Source organism: Leptodactylus fuscus, chromosome 4, assembly GCF_031893055.1.
Source record: "Leptodactylus fuscus isolate aLepFus1 chromosome 4, aLepFus1.hap2, whole genome shotgun sequence".
Classification (NCBI taxonomy): Eukaryota; Metazoa; Chordata; class Amphibia; order Anura; family Leptodactylidae; genus Leptodactylus; species Leptodactylus fuscus.
In genome coordinates, this window is record NC_134268.1 from 137,818,421 (window position 1) to 137,839,819 (window position 21,399).

The window sequence follows — 21,399 nt, forward strand, 5'->3', positions numbered from 1 at the left end:
GTTAATGTCTGTTGCGATAGGTGTCCGTTTTTTGGGTTTTTTTACGGACATTATCAGAACGGATATCCACCCTTAAATGTTAAGAAAAGCATTGCGAGGAGATCATAAAGAAGGTCTTACATTGGCATCTAGAAACTTCTGCTAAAAGTCTTGGTCTAACTGTATTGAATAATTGCATTTCAAATTTGACTTCATTGGACAGAATAGTTTGTTTTCGTTGCCTCTGGTTATGATGTAATTGTCCCTTGTAGACACAGCTGTATCCAGTATTGTATCACAGCACGTAAAAATAAACAACCCAGCCAGATGATATTAACCCATGGCTAAACATCTAAAAGGAACCCAGGAAAGTAAACAATACATTTAGTAAAATCACAGCAAAACTCATTCGTAAAACAAACCAATGTTTAGCAAATAAAGTAGCAAACTCTATTTTCTATCTGAGGGTATTTATTTAAAGGAGCTACAAAGTGAGCCGGCCCCTGTTATTGCAGATGGAAACTGCAACTTTAATTCAAAGCATCTTCTACACTACTGTCCAGGGTATAGGCTTCCAGATTGTTCAGTACATTCCTATATGTGGTCAGCCAGTATATTTTTCCCTTTATGTAGTTATTTTTTAGATCTGAAGGCCCTTGTGAGTCTGACAAATACCTGAACAAGTAAAGTTTCACTGACAGCTAGCAGATCATGTTTGTTGTTCTATAGGAAATATTCAATGAAGTATGTGTCTGCATCATAAAATGAATAGGAAGGTGATTGGTATCTGTGTTATGATAGAGGAAGGAGGAGTGGATTGACCATGTGACACCTGCTAAGGGGCCATTCACATCACTTTTTTTTTCTTTCGGTTGAGCAAACAGAAGAGAAAGCAGAAAAGTGATGTGAACAGCTCCTTACTGGCACAAAAAGTGAAGGCATACAATGTATAGCATGCAATTTTTTTTGAGTTTACAAGACCAAAACTGCACTTGGATACCACGTGTAATTTTTTTTAAAGTTGGAGTTTATCTCAAAGCTTAAAGAGATCCTATCATTCAATCACAATCACTATTCTTCTCCTACCTTTCATTGTCTTCTCCGTGCCGCCGTTCTCTTGAAAATCCGTTTTTTGTCTGTATGTAAATGAGTTCTCTCGCAGCACTGGGGGCGGGCCGCAGCGCTCAAACAGCACTGGAGGCGTCCCCAATGCTGCCAGAGAACTCTCCAGCTCCACCTCCATCTTCTTTTGGAACAAGGTCTTCACTGCTTCTTCTTCCAGCGGTGGCTTGTAACTTCTAGGCCTCGGGCAGCCGCGTTTCAAGGTTCACTACCTCTTAGTCATAGCCTTAGGCTTAGGCTATGACTAAGATGTAGTGAACCTTGAAATGCGTTAGAGCAGGGGTGAGCAATTAATTTTGCCATGTACAAATATAGTACATGCTTCATAATTTGCTGACCCCTTCTATGGCCTAGACATAGATATATATATGGGTCCGCACTTTTATCTGTATTTGCTGACCTGCGATTGTGGATAAACTTATGGTTATGTGTATGGGTCCTAATAGGAATATGCTGGAGAATTTATCAGACGAGTAAAGTAAACGTCAAACATTTGCCTTTAGCAACCAAAAAACTGAAATGATTGTTGTGAGCAACTGCTTTACCTTGCCCTTCTGTTTATAACAATCTCTCTGCCTGTCTATCAATGTCTCCCCTGCAATCTGCAAGCCCCTGCTTATACATACACAGGTTTAAGTATGGAATTCTAGTTTTTTTGTATGCCTGAACATATTGGTGCTTGACTACTTTATCTATATAGCAGTACATAGTGGAGACTTCCCATTCTAGTGACTTAGATGACTGTACTCGCCCACTGAGCTGCTACTTCACTCCACAGCAAGGTCTGATGAATGGGGCTGCCTGTTGTATTGTTTCCCTGCAGATAAAGAATACTAATAACTATATACAGTGCATAATAGTAGCTTTAGGACAAGAATAGAAGCAGCACATCAGGACATTGCACTACTAGCATGCACTGAGCTCTGGTGACAGCTGGAATGGTGACCCTGGCTGGTGCTGCTGATGCTGCTCTGGAGGAGGGGAGGAGGTGTGACCAGAGGCTGAGCCATGCTGGAACAGGAGAGACAAAACAGCAACTTCGGATCCATCTGTACTGTGCTCGCATCATAGTAGAGGACTGTGCACACCATGCTCCTGGGTATGGAGGATCCGCACTGAGCTGCTGCTGGAAATCGCATCGGAGTCTACAGAAGAAGTCCTAGTCCTGGCTTTTGTTCAGTCTTCAGACCACTTGCTTGTAGCCTGCAGGGGGACTGGCTGATTTTTGTCTTGGTTTATTACCTTCTGTCACTTGAGGAAAAGTAGGTCTCCAGAATCCACCTAGATATACATACAGCCGTGTATATAGATGCTCTGTCTAGCTGTATACTCCTACCAAGTGCTGGGACCAGAGAAGATGAAGTTCATTCTTCTGGTGTGACTTGGACTTTCTCACAGTCTCCTGTCAAAGATCTCATGTTCACATCATATTGGATCGGGATGGAAAAACATGTCCTGTCTCTTCTGCAACTTTTTGTGTCCGTGGTTTGTGGTGAGTACTAATCTCAGTGCTGGTGTCAGATCTCTGCTTGGATGGAGTCTGAGATATCTGCTAGTGCAACTTGGGGAAAGTTAGGCAGAATGTGCAGAAGTAGAATGTAGTAGAATTGTGTGTAGTAGTATGTTAGTAGTATGTACAGTAGCATGTGCAGTAGTATGTACAGTAGTATATGCAGTAGTATGTGCAGTAGTATATGAAGTAGTATGTACAGTAGTATATGCAGTAGCATGTGCAGTAGTATGTACAGTAGTATATGCAGTAGTATGTGCAGTAGTATATGAAGTAGTATGTACAGTAGTATATGCAGTAGCATGTGCAGTAGTATGTACAGTAGTATATGCAGTAGTATGTGCAGAGTTATGTGCAGTAGTATATGCAGTAGCATGTACAGAAGTGTGTACAGAAGTAGCAAAGGGCAGAGCCAAGGCAGGACCGGAGCTGTGCTCTCACAGAGGATGTGTGTGATACAATGGTGGTGTAAATAAACCAGTATGCTTGTTACTGATAGCATTGTTAGCGGATGTTGTGTTATGTCCTGACCTGCTGAGATTGACATTAGTTATGAGTTATTAGATGTAGCTGCGAGACCCCAAACCAAGGAAGTAGTTGTCCTAACAGATGAGGGTCCACTCATGTGAAGACCCCCACCTGTGACTTTGTGACATAGTGTTAGATAGGAGTAGTTGTTGGTGTATCCATTGTTGGATTCACTACCGCCAGTTGGCTTCCAGAAGTCTTGTTAGAAGAGCGAAGGTCATGAGAAAGGAACCCCCATCACTTGGAATACTCCTGTATCTTGTATCCTATTTATTGCACAGAATTCCCCTTATTCTAGAAAGCTGATGACTGATCTGTAATATTATACATACATGCCATGGGTAAGCTGGAAACTACCCTGTACGTCACATCAGGATTTTATGATTTCTTCAGCCAATCCTTGATAATAGCAAAAAGTTGATGTGAGAGAGCCCCTTTAGTCAATTGTTAATAAAATGCAGCCCCTTACCATTAATTTAAATGTTTGGTTATTAACTGGAACTTGTAGGTGTGTGTGTGTGTGTATATATATATATATATATATATATATATATATATATATATATATATATATATATATATATAAATATATATGAAAGTGTGTGCCCTAAGCATGATCTTTTATTATTATTTTTATGATTCTTATATTGTAAAAGCAATCTTACCATTGCATTCTATGTATTTAGCCTCAGTGGAATGATAAAGTAGCTTTTTGCTCTATTTACCCGGATTATACACAATGTTTTATTCCCCCGGTGATTAAACAATGACTTTCCATCAAGATAGAAAAACACCTATAATGGGAAAATTCACTGGAATGGAGTAATACAATGAATGTGAATAATGTAGATACTGATCTCATATCTGTAATACCCCTGGGTACTTGTAACCCAGTGACCAGTCCATTATCGCTGCGTCTGAGCTACGTTTTTATCAGTGGCTCTGATTCTAATTATATCTATCTAAAAGTGAGAGCATAGAGCATAATAATGTGATGTTGAAGTTCCATTTTAGCAGTGTTCACTGAATGAGAACTTGTGATAAATTACTAATAGACGTTTACACACATCCTCTCTGGGGCTCATTGCTTTATGTACCAACATTAACAGACATAGGGAACAATGTGCAACTGAGTGCTTACTTCTGTTGTTGACGGAATAGATGTTAGATATGATGTGTATAGATACTGATCATCACCTTAAATATCTTATCAATAACTGATAACGTTAATATGGCCAAAAAAAAGACAACAACGCCTCTAAATGAGACAGTTCTCTTTATCCGGGGTTAGAGAACATGGCTGCTTTCTTTGTCTCAGGAAGTAACATCATGTCTGTTGGTTACATGGAAATACTACAACTCAGTCCCGTTCAGCATGGCAATATGTTCAACGGAAATGATGTCACTTCCTGAGAAGAAAAAAGCAGCCATGTTTTTGCTACCCCCTTTAAAGTGGAACTCTGTAGAAGGCTTAATAAAGACGACTGTCAAAATCTAAAATTGTCCATATTAGTAAATCATAAGTTAAGTCTATTGCTAACGTTTGGTAGTTATGTTTCCTTTTATCTGTAGAAAGAGTGGTCATTTTTTTTCAAAAGTCACAATAAAAAGAGGAGCCATATAGGATGTCACTTTTAGGCTAAGGACCCACAGTGCGGAAATGCAGCTTTTTTGTTGCAGATCTTGCTACGGTTTTTTGAGCCAAATCCAGGAGTGGATTGAACAGAAGGGAGAAGTATAAGAACTTCCCTTATAGTTTCCATTCCCTTTGTAGCCATTCTTGGCTTTGGCTCAAAAAATCGCAGCAAAATCTTCAACAAAAAAAGCTGTTTCCACAAAGTGGAGCCTTAGCCTTAAATCATATTGGATTCTGGAATTGTAAACTAATTTTAGGCCGGGCCCCACATGGCGTAAACTCATCACTAGAGATGAGCGAACAGTGTTCTATCGAACTCATGTTCGATCGGATATTAGGCTGTTCGGCATGTTCGAATCGAATCGAACACCGCGTGGTAAAGTGCGCCATTACTCGATTCCCCTCCCACCTTCCCTGGCGCCTTTTTTGCTCCAATAACAGCGCAGGGTAGGTGGGACAGGAACTACGACACCGGTGACGTTGAAAAAAGTAGGCAAAACCCATTGGCTGCCGAAAACATGTGACCTCTAATTTAAAAGAACAGCGCCGCCCAGGTTCGCGTCATTCTGAGCTTGCAATTCACCGAGGACGGAGGTTTCCGTCCAGCTAGCTAGGGCTTAGATTCTGGGTAGGCAGGGACAGGCTAGGATAGGAAGGAGAAGACAACCAACAGCTCTTGTAAGAGCTAAATTCCAGGGAGAAGCTTGTCAGTGTAACGTGGCACTGACGGGCTCAATCGCCGCAACCCAGCTTTCCCAGGATCCTGAATGGAATACACTGTCAGTGTATTCCCGTATACCCGATATATACCCCGATACCCGTTCCAACGGTGTGCCCCCCCACCTTCACCCCAGAAATACCCTGCAAGTCCCCTAGCAATAGAATTGGGGCTATATACACCCACAATTTTTACTACTGGTATACAGTGCCATTGTCTGACTGGGAATTCAAAGAATATATTGGGAATACAAATACCCTCATTTCTTGCTACTGCCATATAGTGCCAGTGTCTGACTGGGAATTCAAAGAATATATTGGGGTTACGTGCACCCACAATTTTTACTACTGGTATACAGTGCCATTGTCTGACTGGGAATTCAAAGAATATATTGGGAATACAAATACCCTCATTTCTTGCTACTGCCATATAGTGCCAGTTTCTGACTGGTAATTCAAAGAATATATTGGGGTTACGTGCACCCACAATTTTTACTACTGGTATACAGTGCCATTGTCTGACTGGGAATTCAAAGAATATATTGGGAATACAAATACCCTCATTTCTTGCTACTGCCATATAGTGCCAGTGTCTGACTGGGAATTCAAAGAATATATTGGGGTTACGTGCACCCACAATTTTTACTACTGGTATACAGTGCCATTGTCTGACTGGGAATTCAAAGAATATATTGGGAATACAAATACCCTCATTTCTTGCTACTGCCATATAGTGCCAGTGTCTGACTGGGAATTCAAAGAATATATTGGGGTTACGTGCACCCACAATTTTTACTACTGGTATACAGTGCCATTGTCTGACTGGGAATTCAAAGAATATATTGGGAATACAAATACCCTCATTTCTTGCTACTGCCATATAGTGCCAGTGTCTGACTGGTAATTCAAAGAATATATTGGGGTTACGTGCACCCACAATTTTTACTACTGGTATACAGTGCCATTGTCTGACTGGGAATTCAAAGAATATATTGGGAATACAAATACCCTCATTTCTTGCTACTGCCATATAGTGCCAGTGTCTGACTGGGAATTCAAAGAATATATTGGGGTTACGTGCACCCACAATTTTTACTACTGGTATACAGTGCCATTGTCTGACTGGGAATTCAAAGAATATATTGGGGTTATAAATACCCTCATTTCTTGCTACTGCCATATAGTGCCAGTTTCTGACTGGTAATTCAAAGAATATATTGGGGTTACGTGCACCCACAATTTTTACTACTGGTATACAGTGCCATTGTCTGACTGGGAATTCAAAGAGTATATTGGGAATACAAATACCCTCATTTCTTGCTACTGCCATATAGTGCCAGTTTCTGACTGGTAATTCAAAGAATATATTGGGGTTACGTGCACCCACAATTTTTACTACTGGTATACAGTGCCATTGTCTGACTGGGAATTCAAAGAATATATTGGGGTTATAAATACCCTCATTTCTTGCTACTGCCATATAGTGCCAGTTTCTGACTGGTAATTCAAAGAATATATTGGGGTTACGTGCACCCACAATTTTTACTACTGGTATACAGTGCCATTGTTTGACTGGGAATTCAAAGAGTATATTGGGAATACAAATACCCTCATTTCTTGCTACTGCCATATAGTGCCAGTTTCTGACTGGGAATTCAAAGAATATATTGGGGTTACGTGCACCCACAATTTTTACTACTGGTATACAGTGCCATTGTCTGACTGGGAATTCAAAGAATATATTGGGGTTATAAATACCCTCATTTCTTGCTACTGCCATATAGTGCCAGTTTCTGACTGGTAATTCAAAGAATATATTGGGGTTACGTGCACCCACAATTTTTACTACTGGTATACAGTGCCATTGTCTGACTGGGAATTCAAAGAGTATATTGGGAATACAAATACCCTCATTTCTTGCTACTGCCATATAGTGCCAGTTTCTGACTGGTAATTCAAAGAATATATTGGGGTTACGTGCACCCACAATTTTTACTACTGGTATACAGTGCCATTGTCTGACTGGGAATTCAAAGAATATATTGGGGTTATAAATACCCTCATTTCTTGCTACTGCCATATAGTGCCAGTTTCTGACTGGTAATTCAAAGAATATATTGGGGTTACGTGCACCCACAATTTTTACTACTGGTATACAGTGCCATTGTCTGACTGGGAATTCAAAGAGTATATTGGGAATACAAATACCCTCATTTCTTGCTACTGCCATATAGTGCCAGTGTCTGACTGGGAATTCAAAGAATATATTGGGGTTACGTGCACCCACAATTTTTACTACTGGTATACAGTGCCATTGTCTGACTGGGAATTCAAAGAATATATTGGGGTTATAAATACCCTCATTTCTTGCTACTGCCATATAGTGCCAGTTTCTGACTGGTAATTCAAAGAATATATTGGGGTTACGTGCACCCACAATTTTTACTACTGGTATACAGTGCCATTGTCTGACTGGGAATTCAAAGAGTATATTGGGAATACAAATACCCTCATTTCTTGCTACTGCCATATAGTGCCAGTTTCTGACTGGTAATTCAAAGAATATATTGGGGTTACGTGCACCCACAATTTTTACTACTGGTATACAGTGCCATTGTCTGACTGGGAATTCAAAGAATATATTGGGGTTATAAATACCCTCATTTCTTGCTACTGCCATATAGTGCCAGTTTCTGACTGGGAATTCAAAGAATATATTGGGGTTACGTGCACCCACAATTTTTACTACTGGTATACAGTGCCATTGTCTGACTGGGAATTCAAAGAATATATTGGGGTTATAAATACCCTCATTTCTTGCTACTGCCATATAGTGCCAGTTTCTGACTGGTAATTCAAAGAATATATTGGGGTTACGTGCACCCACAATTTTTACTACTGGTATACAGTGCCATTGTCTGACTGGGAATTCAAAGAGTATATTGGGAATACAAATACCCTCATTTCTTGCTACTGCCATATAGTGCCAGTTTCTGACTGGTAATTCAAAGAATATATTGGGGTTACGTGCACCCACAATTTTTACTACTGGTATACAGTGCCATTGTCTGACTGGGAATTCAAAGAATATATTGGGGTTATAAATACCCTCATTTCTTGCTACTGCCATATAGTGCCAGTTTCTGACTGGTAATTCAAAGAATATATTGGGGTTACGTGCACCCACAATTTTTACTACTGGTATACAGTGCCATTGTCTGACTGGGAATTCAAAGAGTATATTGGGAATACAAATACCCTCATTTCTTGCTACTGCCATATAGTGCCAGTTTCTGACTGGTAATTCAAAGAATATATTGGGGTTACGTGCACCCACAATTTTTACTACTGGTATACAGTGCCATTGTCTGACTGGGAATTCAAAGAATATATTGGGGTTATAAATACCCTCATTTCTTGCTACTGCCATATAGTGCCAGTTTCTGACTGGTAATTCAAAGAATATATTGGGGTTACGTGCACCCACAATTTTTACTACTGGTATACAGTGCCATTGTCTGACTGGGAATTCAAAGAGTATATTGGGAATACAAATACCCTCATTTCTTGCTACTGCCATATAGTGCCAGTTTCTGACTGGGAATTCAAAGAATATATTGGGGTTACGTGCACCCACAATTTTTACTACTGGTATACAGTGCCATTGTCTGACTGGGAATTCAAAGAATATATTGGGGTTATAAATACCCTCATTTCTTGCTACTGCCATATAGTGCCAGTTTCTGACTGGTAATTCAAAGAATATATTGGGGTTACGTGCACCCACAATTTTTACTACTGGTATACAGTGCCATTGTCTGACTGGGAATTCAAAGAGTATATTGGGAATACAAATACCCTCATTTCTTGCTACTGCCATATAGTGCCAGTTTCTGACTGGGAATTCAAAGAATATATTGGGGTTACGTGCACCCACAATTTTTACTACTGGTATACAGTGCCATTGTCTGACTGGGAATTCAAAGAATATATTGGGGTTATAAATACCCTCATTTCTTGCTACTGCCATATAGTGCCAGTTTCTGACTGGTAATTCAAAGAATATATTGGGGTTACGTGCACCCACAATTTTTACTACTGGTATACAGTGCCATTGTCTGACTGGGAATTCAAAGAGTATATTGGGAATACAAATACCCTCATTTCTTGCTACTGCCATATAGTGCCAGTTTCTGACTGGGAATTCAAAGAATATATTGGGGTTACGTGCACCCACAATTTTTACTACTGGTATACAGTGCCATTGTCTGACTGGGAATTCAAAGAATATATTGGGGTTATAAATACCCTCATTTCTTGCTACTGCCATATAGTGCCAGTTTCTGACTGGTAATTCAAAGAATATATTGGGGTTACGTGCACCCACAATTTTTACTACTGGTATACAGTGCCATTGTCTGACTGGGAATTCAAAGAGTATATTGGGAATACAAATACCCTCATTTCTTGCTACTGCCATATAGTGCCAGTTTCTGACTGGTAATTCAAAGAATATATTGGGGTTACGTGCACCCACAATTTTTACTACTGGTATACAGTGCCATTGTCTGACTGGGAATTCAAAGAATATATTGGGGTTATAAATACCCTCATTTCTTGCTACTGCCATATAGTGCCAGTGTCTGACTGGGAATTCAAAGAATATATTGGGGTTACGTGCACCCACAATTTTTACTACTGGTATACAGTGCCAATTTCTAACTAGGAATTCAAAATGCGCAAGGCTCCCGGAAAGGGACGTGGACGAGGCCGTGGGCGAGGTCGGGGGAATGGTTCTGGGGAGCAAGGTAGCAGTGAAGCCACAGGGCGTCCCGTGCCTACTCCTGTGGGGCAGCAAGCATTGCGCCACTCCACAGTGCCAGGGTTGCTTGCCACATTAACTAAACTGCAGGGTACAAACCTTAGTAGGCCCGAGAACCAGGAACAGGTCTTGCAATGGCTGTCAGAGAACGCTTACAGCACATTGTCCAGCAGCCAGTCAGACTCTGCCTCCTCTCCTCCTATTACCCAACAGTCTTGTCTTCCTTCCTCCCAAAATTCCGAAGCTTTACAGAACAATAACCCAAACTGTCCCTGCTCCCCAGAGCTGTTCTCCGCTTCTTTCATTGTCCCTCAACCTGCCTCTCCACGTCACGATTCCACGAACCTAACAGAGGAGCATCTGTGTCCAGATGCTCAAACACTAGAGTCTCCTCCATCTCCGTTCGATTTGGTGGTGGATGACCAGCAACCCACCCTCATCGACGATGATGTGACGCAGTTGCCGTCAGGGCATCCAGTTGACCGGCGCATTGTGCGGGAGGAGGAGATGAGACAGGAGTTGGAAGAGGAAGTGGTGGATGATGAGGACACTGACCCGACCTGGACAGGGGGGATGTCAAGCGGGGAAAGTAGTGTGGATGTTGAGGCAGGTGCAGCACCAAAAAGGGTAGCTAGAGGCAGAGGCAGAGGTCAGCAGCTTAGGCGAAGCCAGGCCACACCCGGAATCTCCCAAGATGTTCCAGTTCGTACCCAGCCCCGAAAAACTCCCACCTCGAGGGCACGTTTCTCGAAGGTGTGGAGTTTTTTCAAGGAATGCGCCGAGGACAGATATAGTGTTGTCTGCACAATTTGCCTCTCGAAATTGATTAGGGGCTCTGAGAAGAGCAACCTGTCCACCACTTCAATGCGCCGTCATTTGGAATCCAAGCACTGGAATCAGTGGCAGGCAGCAACGGCAGGACAAAGGCCGCCTGCCGTTCACGCCACTGCCACTGCCTCTGCCACTGCCTCTGCCTCTGCCACTGCCACTGCTGACTGTGCTGGCGATGCACTCCAGAGGACGAGCCAGGACACCACTTCATCTGCCTCCGCCACTTTGTTGACTTCTACCTCATCCTCCCCTGGTCCTGTCTTATCTCCTTCTCCTGCACCATCAAAGGCACCATCAGGCGTTTCTTTACAACAACCCACCATCTCTCAGACATTGGAGCGGCGGCAGAAATACACTGCTAACCACCCACACGCGCAAGCCTTGAACGCCAACATCGCTAAACTGCTGGCCCAGGAGATGTTGGCGTTCCGGCTTGTTGAAACTCCCGCCTTCCTGGACCTGATGGCAACTGCGGCACCTCGCTATGCCGTCCCTAGCCGTCACTACTTCTCCCGGTGTGCCGTCCCCGCCTTGCACCAGCACGTGTCACTCAACATCAGGCGGGCCCTTAGTTCCGCGCTTTGCACAAAGGTCCACTTGACCACCGACGCGTGGACAAGTGCATGCGGACAGGGACGCTACATTTCACTGACGGCACACTGGGTGAATGTAGTTGAGGCTGGGACTGCTTCCCAAACTGGCCCGGTGTACCTCGTCTCCCCGCCTAACATTCCTGGCAGGGACACGAGAAGAACACCCCCCTCCTCCTCCTCCTCTACCGCCTCCTCCTCCGCCACCGCCTCCTCCTCCGCCACCGCCTCCTCCTCCGCTGTTAGATTGACCCCAGCTACGAGTTGGAAACGTTGCAGCACTGGCGTTGGTAGACGTCAGCAGGCTGTGCTGAAGCTGATCAGCTTGGGGGACAGACAGCACACTGCCTCCGAGGTGAGGGATGCCCTCCTCGATGAGACGGCAATATGGTTTGAGCCGCTGCACCTGGGCCCAGGCATGGTCGTTTGTGATAACGGCCGGAACCTGGTAGCAGCTCTGGAGCTTGCCGGATTCCAACATGTTCCATGCCTGGCCCACGTCTTCAACCTAGTGGTGCAACGTTTCCTAAAGAGCTACCCCAATGTTCCAGAGCTACTGGTGAAAGTGCGGCGCATGTGCGCCCACTTTCGCAAGTCGACAGTAGCCGCTGCTAGCTTAAAATCTCTCCAGCAACGCCTGCATGTGCCACAACACCGGCTTTTGTGCGACGTCCCCACACGCTGGAACTCAACGTTTCAGATGTTGAATAGAGTGGTTGAGCAGCAGAGACCTTTGATGGAATACCAGCTACAAAACCCTAGGGTGCCACAAAGTCAGCTGCCTCAGTTTCACATCCATGAGTGGCCATGGATGAGAGACCTTTGTGACATCCTACGGGTCTTTGAGGAGTCCACAAGGAGGGTGAGCTCTGAGGATGCGATGGTGAGCCTTACAATCCCGCTCTTGTGTGTTCTGAGAGAATCCCTGATTGACATCAGGGATAACTCAGATCACACAGAGGAGTTAGGGATAGCATCCGATCCGTCACAGCTGGAGAGTAGGTCCACACATCTGTCCGCTTCACTGCGTTTAATGGAGGAGGAGGAGGAGGAGGAGGAGGAAGAAGAGTTGTCCGATGATGTGATGGTGATACAGGAGGCTTCCGGGCAACTTCGAATCGTCCCATTGTTGCAGCGCGGATGGGTAGACATGGAGGATGAGGAGGAAATGGAGATTGAACTTTCCGGTGGGGCCAGAGGAGTCATGCCAACTAACACTGTGGCAGACATGGCTGAGTTCATGTTGGGGTGCTTTACAACCGACAAGCGTATTGTCAAAATCATGGAGGACAACCAGTACTGGATCTTTGCTATCCTTGACCCCCGGTATAAAAACAACATCTCGTCTTTTATTCCGGTAGAGGGGAGGGCCAATCGCATCAATGCTTGCCACAGGCAATTGGTGCAGAATATGATGGAGATGTTTCCAGCATGTGACGTTGGCGGCAGGGAGGGCAGTTCCTCCAGTAGGCAACCAAGTTCTCACCGGTCCACACAAACGAGGGGCACACTGTCTAAGGTCTGGGACACCTTGATGGCACCCCCTCGCCAAAGTGCCGCCACGGAGGGTCCTAGTGTCACCAGGCGTGAGAAGTATAGGCGCATGTTGCGGGAATACCTTTCCGACCACAGCCCTGTCCTCTCCGACCCCTCTGCGCCCTACACGTATTGGGTGTCGAAGTTGGACCTGTGGCTTGAACTTGCCCTATATGCCTTGGAGGTGCTGTCCTGTCCTGCCACCAGCGTCCTATCTGAGAGGGTGTTCAGTGCAGCCGGTGGCATCATCACTGACAAGCGCACCCGTCTGTCAGCTGAGAGTGCCGACCGGCTCACTTTGATAAAAATGAACCACCACTGGATAGAGCCTTCATTTTTGTGCCCACCTGTGTAAAGCACCCCAACATGAAACTCCATGTCTGTACTCAACCTCTCCAATTCCTCCGCATCCTCATACTCATCCACCATAAGCGTTGCACAATTCTGCTAATACTAGGCTCCCTCCAACATGATTTCCCCCAACTCTGCTGGTTAGAGGCTCCCTCCACCCTGATTTCCACCAACTCTGCTGGTTAGAGGCTCCCTCCACCCTGCTTTCCCACAACTCTGCTGGTTAGAGGCTCCTTCCACCATGAATTTGCCCAAACTGGGCTGTTTAGAGGCTCCCTCCACCATGAATTGGTCCAAACTGGGCTGGTTAGAGGCTCCCTCCACCATTAATTGGTCCAAACTGGGCTGGTTAGAGGCTCCCTCCACCATGAATTTGCCCAAACTGGGCTGTTTAGAGGCTCCCTCCACCATGAATTTGCCCAAACTGGGCTGTTTAGAGGCTCCTTCCACCATGAATTGGTCCAAACTGGGTTTTTTAGAGGCTCCCTCCACCATGAATTGGTCCAAACTGGGCTGGTTAGAGGCTCCCTCCACCATGAATTGGTCCAAACTGGGGTGGTTAGAGGCTCCCTCCACCATTAATTGGTCCAAACTGGGCTGGTTAGAGGCTCCCTCCACCATTAATTGGTCCAAACTGGGCTGGTTAGAGGCTCCCTCCACCATTAATTGGTCCAAACTGGGCTGGTTAGAGGCTCCCTCCACCATGAATTTGCCCAAACTGGGCTGTTTAGAGGCTCCCTCCACCATGAATTTGCCCAAACTGGGCTGGTTAGAGGCTCCCTCCACCATGAATTGGTCCAAACTGGGGTTTTTAGAGGCTCCCTCCACCATGAATTGGTCCAAACTTGGCTGTTTAGAGGCTCCCTCCACCATGAATTGGTCCAAACTGGGGTGGTTAGAGGCTCCCTCCACCATTAATTGGTCCAAACTGGGCTGGTTAGAGGCTCCCTCCACCATTAATTGGTCCAAACTGGGCTGGTTAGAGGCTCCCTCCACCATGAATTTGCCCAAACTGGGCTGTTTAGAGGCTCCCTCCACCATGAATTTGCCCAAACTGGGCTGGTTAGAGGCTCCCTCCACCATGAATTGGTCCAAACGGCTTTTTAGAGGCTCCCTTCACCATGAATTGGTCCAAACTTGGCTGTTTAGAGGCTCCCTCCACCATGAATTGGTCCAAACTGGGGTGGTTAGAGGCTCCCTCCACCATTAATTGGTCCAAACTGGGCTGGTTAGAGGCTCCCTCCACCATTAATTGGTCCAAACTGGGCTGGTTAGAGGCTCCCTCCACCATGAATTGGTCCAAACTGGGGTTTTTAGAGGCTCCCTCCACCATGAATTGGTCCAAACTTGGCTGTTTAGAGGCTCCCTCCACCATTAATTGGTCCAAACTGGGGTGGTTAGAGGCTCCCTCCACCATTAATTGGTCCAAACTGGGCTGGTTAGAGGCTCCCTCCACCATTAATTGGTCCAAACTGGGCTGGTTAGAGGCTCCCTCCACCATTAATTGGTCCAAACTGGGCTGGTTAGAGGCTCCCTCCACCATTAATTGGTCCAAACTGGGCTGGTTAGAGGCTCCCTCCACCATTAATTGGTCCAAACTGGGCTGGTTAGAGGCTCCCTCCACCATGAATTTGCCCAAACTGGGCTGTTTAGAGGCTCCCTCCACCATGAATTTGCCCAAACTGGGCTGGTTAGAGGCTCCCTCCACCATGAATTGGTCCAAACTGGGGTTTTTAGAGGCTCCCTCCACCATGAATTGGTCCAAACTTGGCTGTTTAGAGGCTCCCTCCACCATTAATTGGTCCAAACTGGGCTGGTTAGAGGCTCCCTCCACCATGAATTGGTCCAAACTGGGTTTTTTAGAGGCTCCCTCCACCATGAATTTGCCCAAACTGGGCTGTTTAGAGGCTCCCTCCACCATGAATTGGTCCAAACTGGGTTTTTTAGAGGCTCCCTCCACCATGAATTGGTCCAAACTGGGCTGGTTAGAGGCTCCCTCCACCATGAATTGGTCCAAACTGGGGTGGTTAGAGGCTCCCTCCACCATTAATTGGTCCAAACTGGGCTGGTTAGAGGCTCCCTCCACCATTAATTGGTCCAAACTGGGCTGGTTAGAGGCTCCCTCCACCATTAATTGGTCCAAACTGGGCTGGTTAGAGGCTCCCTCCACCATGAATTTGCCCAAACTGGGGTGTTTAGAGGCTCCCTCCACCATGAATTTGCCCAAACTGGGCTGGTTAGAGGCTCCCTCCACCATGAATTGGTCCAAACTGGGGTTTTTAGAGGCTCCCTCCACCATGAATTGGTCCAAACTTGGCTGTTTAGAGGCTCCCTCCACCATTAATTGGTCCAAACTGGGCTGGTTAGAGGCTCCCTCCACCATTAATTGGTCCAAACTGGGCTGGTTAGAGGCTCCCTCCACCATGAATTTGCCCAAACTGGGCTGTTTAGAGGCTCCCTCCACCATGAATTGGTCCAAACTGGGTTTTTTAGAGGCTCCCTCCACCATGAATTGGTCCAAACTGGGCTGGTTAGAGGCTCTCTCCACCATGAATTGGTCCAAACTGGGGTTTTTAGAGGCTCCCTCCACCATGAATTGGTCCAAACTGGGCTGTTTAGAGGCTCCCTCCACCATTAATTGGTCCAAACTGGGCTGGTTAGAGGCTCCCTCCACCATTAATTGGTCCAAACTGGGCTGGTTAGAGGCTCCCTCCACCATGAATTTGCCCAAACTGGGCTGTTTAGAGGCTCCCTCCACCATGAATTTGCCCAAACTGGGCTGGTTAGAGGCTCCCTCCACCATGAATTGGTCCAAACGGGTTTTTAGAGGCTCCCTTCACCATGAATTGGTCCAAACTTGGCTGTTTAGAGGCTCCCTCCACCATGAATTGGTCCAAACTGGGGTGGTTAGAGGCTCCCTCCACCATTAATTGGTCCAAACTGGGCTGGTTAGAGGCTCCCTCCACCATTAATTGGTCCAAACTGGGCTGGTTAGAGGCTCCCTCCACCATGAATTGGTCCAAACTGGGGTTTTTAGAGGCTCCCTCCACCATGAATTGGTCCAAACTTGGCTGTTTAGAGGCTCCCTCCACCATTAATTGGTCCAAACTGGGCTGGTTAGAGGCTCCCTCCACCATGAATTGGTCCAAACTGGGTTTTTTAGAGTCTCTCTCCACCATGAATTTGCCCAAACTGGGCTGTTTAGAGGCTCCCTCCACCATGAATTGGTCCAAACTGGGTTTTTTAGAGGCTCCCTCCACCATGAATTGGTCCAAACTGGGCTGGTTAGAGGCTCCCTCCACCATGAATTGGTCCAAACTGGGGTGGTTAGAGGCTCCCTCCACCATTAATTGGTCCAAACTGGGCTGGTTAGAGGCTCCCTCCACCATTAATTGGTCCAAACTGGGCTGGTTAGAGGCTCCCTCCACCATTAATTGGTCCAAACTGGGCTGGTTAGAGGCTCCCTCCACCATGAATTTGCCCAAACTGGGCTGTTTAGAGGCTCCCTCCACCATGAATTTGCCCAAACTGGGCTGGTTAGAGGCTCCCTCCACCATGAATTGGTCCAAACTGGGGTTTTTAGAGGCTCCCTCCACCATGAATTGGTCCAAACTTGGCTGTTTAGAGGCTCCCTCCACCATTAATTGGTCCAAACTGGGCTGGTTAGAGGCTCCCTCCACCATGAATTGGTCCAAACTGGGTTTTTTAGAGGCTCCCTCCACCATGAATTTGCCCAAACTGGGCTGTTTAGAGGCTCCCTCCACCATGAATTGGTCCAAACTGGGGTGGTTAGAGGCTCCCTCCACCATTAATTGGTCCAAACTGGGCTGGTTAGAGGCTCCCTCCACCATTAATTGGTCCAAACTGGGCTGGTTAGAGGCTCCCTCCACCATGAATTTGCCCAAACTGGGCTGGTTAGAGGCTCCCTCCACCATGAATTGGTCCAAACTGGGTTTTTTAGAGGCTCCCTCCACCATGAATTTGCCCAAACTGGGCTGGTTAGAGGCTCCCTCCACCATGAATTGGTCCAAACTGGGGTTTTTAGAGGCTCCCTCCACCATGAATTTGCCCAAACTCTGCTGGTTAGAGGCTCAATCCACCCTGATTTTCAAAACAAATGTTGGTGCCAACCTCAACTTACTACAAGGGCCAAATTCACTGCTGGTGACAAGCTCTCCTCACTGCAAGTGCCAAATACACATGTTTCAAGGTGTTTTCCTACTGTCAGAGAGGTGGTATTGAGTGTGTAAAGTGTGTAGTTGTTAGGCTGTGATGTTGGGGTAATAGAGGGTCTTTGGTGTGTTAGATGCCCCCAGACATGCTTCCCCTGCTGTCCCAGTGTCATTCCAGAGGTGTTGGCATCATTTCCTGGGGTGTCATAGTGGACTTGGTGACCCTCCAGACACGGATTTGGGTTTCCCCCTTAACGAGTATCTGTTCCCCATAGACTATAATGGGGTTCGAAACCCGTTCGAACACACGAACATTGAGCGGCTGTTCGAATCGAATTTCGAACCTCGAACATTTTAGTGTTCGCTCATCTCTACTCATCACCAATTTGCAATAAAATACACACAGCATACATGCTGAGATTTCCAAAACCATTGCGGTTTTGGAAATCGCAGCATATCAATTAAACCTATGGAAACGCCAGTGGTTTCTCAATAGGTATAATGGAAGCAGAAAGTCCACAGAGGACACCTCTGTGAACTTTCTATGCAGAGTGCAGGAAGAACCGCGATGCATTGTTGATGCAGTTTTTTCCACAGTGCTTTTTTGCTGCGAGATGCCATGTGTGGCCTTAACCTTAAACTGATTTTCTGTGATTTTAAAATCTGTACATGGAGGTCCAAGAGGGCAAAATAACAAACTTAGATGCTAGTGCAATTGTATTGTGTCATCCAAGTAGTTATGTAGTGATGTAGAGATGAAATCTCTGAGTGCTGTAACTTTTCAACTACAATTAGGCTTTAGGAATGGGGAAATGAAAAAAATCTCAGCATCTGTAAGAATCAAAAGAGCTGTGACTGAAATATAGTGGTGGAATATACAGTTACATAAATGTATGTTAAATATCTCAGTGGTTTGTAACAATGATATAAGGACAACCCTTAATAGTCTCAGGAAGCATTATTCAAGTAGAAGTCAGATTAACAGACTGTAGATCATAGGGTATATTAGTTGTTTTAGCAGTCAAAATACAGGGTGTCCGGAAAGTAAGTACACAAAATGATAGGGTGGACCTTAGCCGGTATATGAACTGTTTTTATTAATGAATATGTGACTGGAAATGCAACGTTGTGACGCTGCAGGTAGACCGAGATGTTGGTTTCCTATCCTTCGCTGCACCATGTGAAAGGTGAAATGAAGAAGAGAAAGCGCTTTAATGGGAAATCAGTTTAATCATGGGTGGGAATTCTGGGAGACAACATTTTAGGATTATTTTTCCTCCAACCGAGACTCAACGCCAACAACTACCTGGCATTTCTGCAGGATGATCTACCGGTGTTGCATGAAGACGTGCCTTTGAACGTCAGGGCAAGGATGTGGCTCCAGCAGGATGGAGCTCCTCCCCATTTTGGTCGCATTGTCTGTAAACACATCAACAACCGCCAGATTTAACCCCACTTGATTTTTTCTTGTGGGGACATGTCAAGTCATTGTGTACACAACACGCCTGTGCCAACCCACGAAGAGCTTGTGAACCGCATCCAGGCTGCGTTCGTCGCAACGAAGGCCATGCTAGGAGTCTGTGAACGGGTACATCAATCCATCTCCAAGTGTTGCACTGCTTGCATCGAGGCAGGCGGTCAGCACTTTGAACAATTCTTGAAAATAAGTAAGTGATTAAACTGATTTCCCATGAAAGCGCTTTCTCTTCTTCATTTCTCCTTTCACATGGCGTAGCGAGGGATAGGAAACCGACATTTCGGTCTACTTGCAGTGCCACAACGGTGCACTTCCGGTCACATGTTCATTAATAAAAACGCTTCATATACCGGCTAGAGTTCACCCTTTCATTTTGTGTACTTACTTTCCGGACACACTGTACAGCCATTTGCATAGGCATCAATAAAAAATATCCATAGAAGTTGCCAGGTGCATAAGTATATAAAATAGTGTTTACACAATGTTTTTCTTTCTGAATTAACTTTACTTTGGAATTAACTTCCACTAAAAGTCAAAGGTCTAAATAAGAAATACACTAAGTAGTGAGATTCTGAAAATATATTAAAGAGGACCTTTCATGTCCTCGGGCACATGCATTTTTATATACCGCTAGAAATCCAACAGTGCGCTGAATTCAGTGCGCTGTCGGCTTTCCCATTATGTGTCCCGGGGGAAGAGCTATCGGTGCTATTACCAATGCACTTCACTGTCAGAAGGGCGTTCCTGTCAGTCTAGCTGGGAAAACCCCTCCTGACAGTATTGTCTGTAACACTATACTGTCAGGGGGGGGGTTTCTTTACCACCCAGCCATTTTGCCGGTCATGGCGTCATGGCTGGGCGATAAGGAACACCCCCTCTGTCATTATAGACTGTCAGGAACGCCCTTCTGACAGTGAAGAGCTATTGGTAATTGTACCGAAATCTCTTCTCCCGGGGCACATAATGGGAAAGTCAACAGAGCACTGAATTCCGCGCATTGTCAGCTTTCTAGTAGTATATAAAACCGCATGTGCCCGAGGACATGAAAGATCCTCTTTAATATTATTCAAATTTCTAGTGTGAGTAATGGAATGGAAATAAGATGATGACGATAACAATTTGAAGACAACTGTAGTGTGTTAGATGGAAAATAATACTTATTTCTGGCAGAAGGATGACAATTTCTAGCCTTATTTACAATACGACCTGCTTATGTCTGACTGTGTGTGGCTCTTTTTAATGTTCCCATGTGAAGTCATCATATGTTGATTCAAGCTTATAAGTGCTTATCAAAAGTAATAATAGAGTGGTCCCATATAGAAACATTTCATTGAAGTTACAAAAATACAGATGATACTTATTCATTTCTGGATGAAAGAAATATTAAAAAAGAAAAAACTCAGGACATAACTTTATGAAGGGATATCAGGGTCTGATAATATAAACTCTTCTGACTTTGTTTAAGGAAATTAAAAACTATATCAGGATGAAGATGGTCAAGTAAATATACCACAGCGGTTACAACTGAAATCGACCAGAAATGCTTCAAAATGTGCAGTATCAATGTATTTTGATGGCTAGTAACAATGTGTAGTAATAATAATAATAATAATAATAATAATAATAATAATAACTTTTATTTAGAAAAAGAATATATTTGTTGTGACATTTCTATAGAATTCTGAAATTTGAAACAATGAGTTTCAATTATATTCAATAGGAAAAGATGTGTAATAATGTTTCTTATTCCACATTTACTTATTATGCCTCATTTTGTTGTCATAAGCACATTTCTTTCAGTTAGATTTCAGATTATATTAAGTAAGATCAGGCTAAAAAATGGAAGCATGATCCAGAGAAGACAGTTGTTTTTTTTCCTGCAATAGTGTTATCCATAGCCACTTTATGGCAGATTCTGATTGTTAGTCAAGAGATAATAACAGCAAATATTCACAGCTCACACGTCATGCTATAATAGATGCATAGTAATAAAAAATGGAATAAAAACAATAGAAATTAGAGTACAGTTTAAAAAAAAAACTGGCTAGGACTGCACAGAAAATTTCACCTATTGAATGAAGGTTGTTTCATTGTGACCCATAAGTGGCCATGACCCTGCTGGATTTCT

The 21,399-nt window shown here is 44.6% G+C and overlaps 1 protein-coding gene across 1 annotated transcript in view; it reads left to right on the forward strand.

The window, feature by feature from the left end:
- Nucleotides 1–2,177: 2,177 nt before the first annotated feature.
- RAMP3 (receptor activity modifying protein 3) overlaps nt 2,178–21,399 on the forward strand; it is a 129,198-nt gene continuing 109,976 nt past the window's right edge. The window contains exon 1 of the mRNA XM_075271165.1: nt 2,178–2,593. Coding sequence (XP_075127266.1) covers nt 2,518–2,593 — 76 coding nt within the window. The 5' untranslated portion in view covers nt 2,178–2,517. The remainder of the gene's footprint in view (nt 2,594–21,399) is intronic.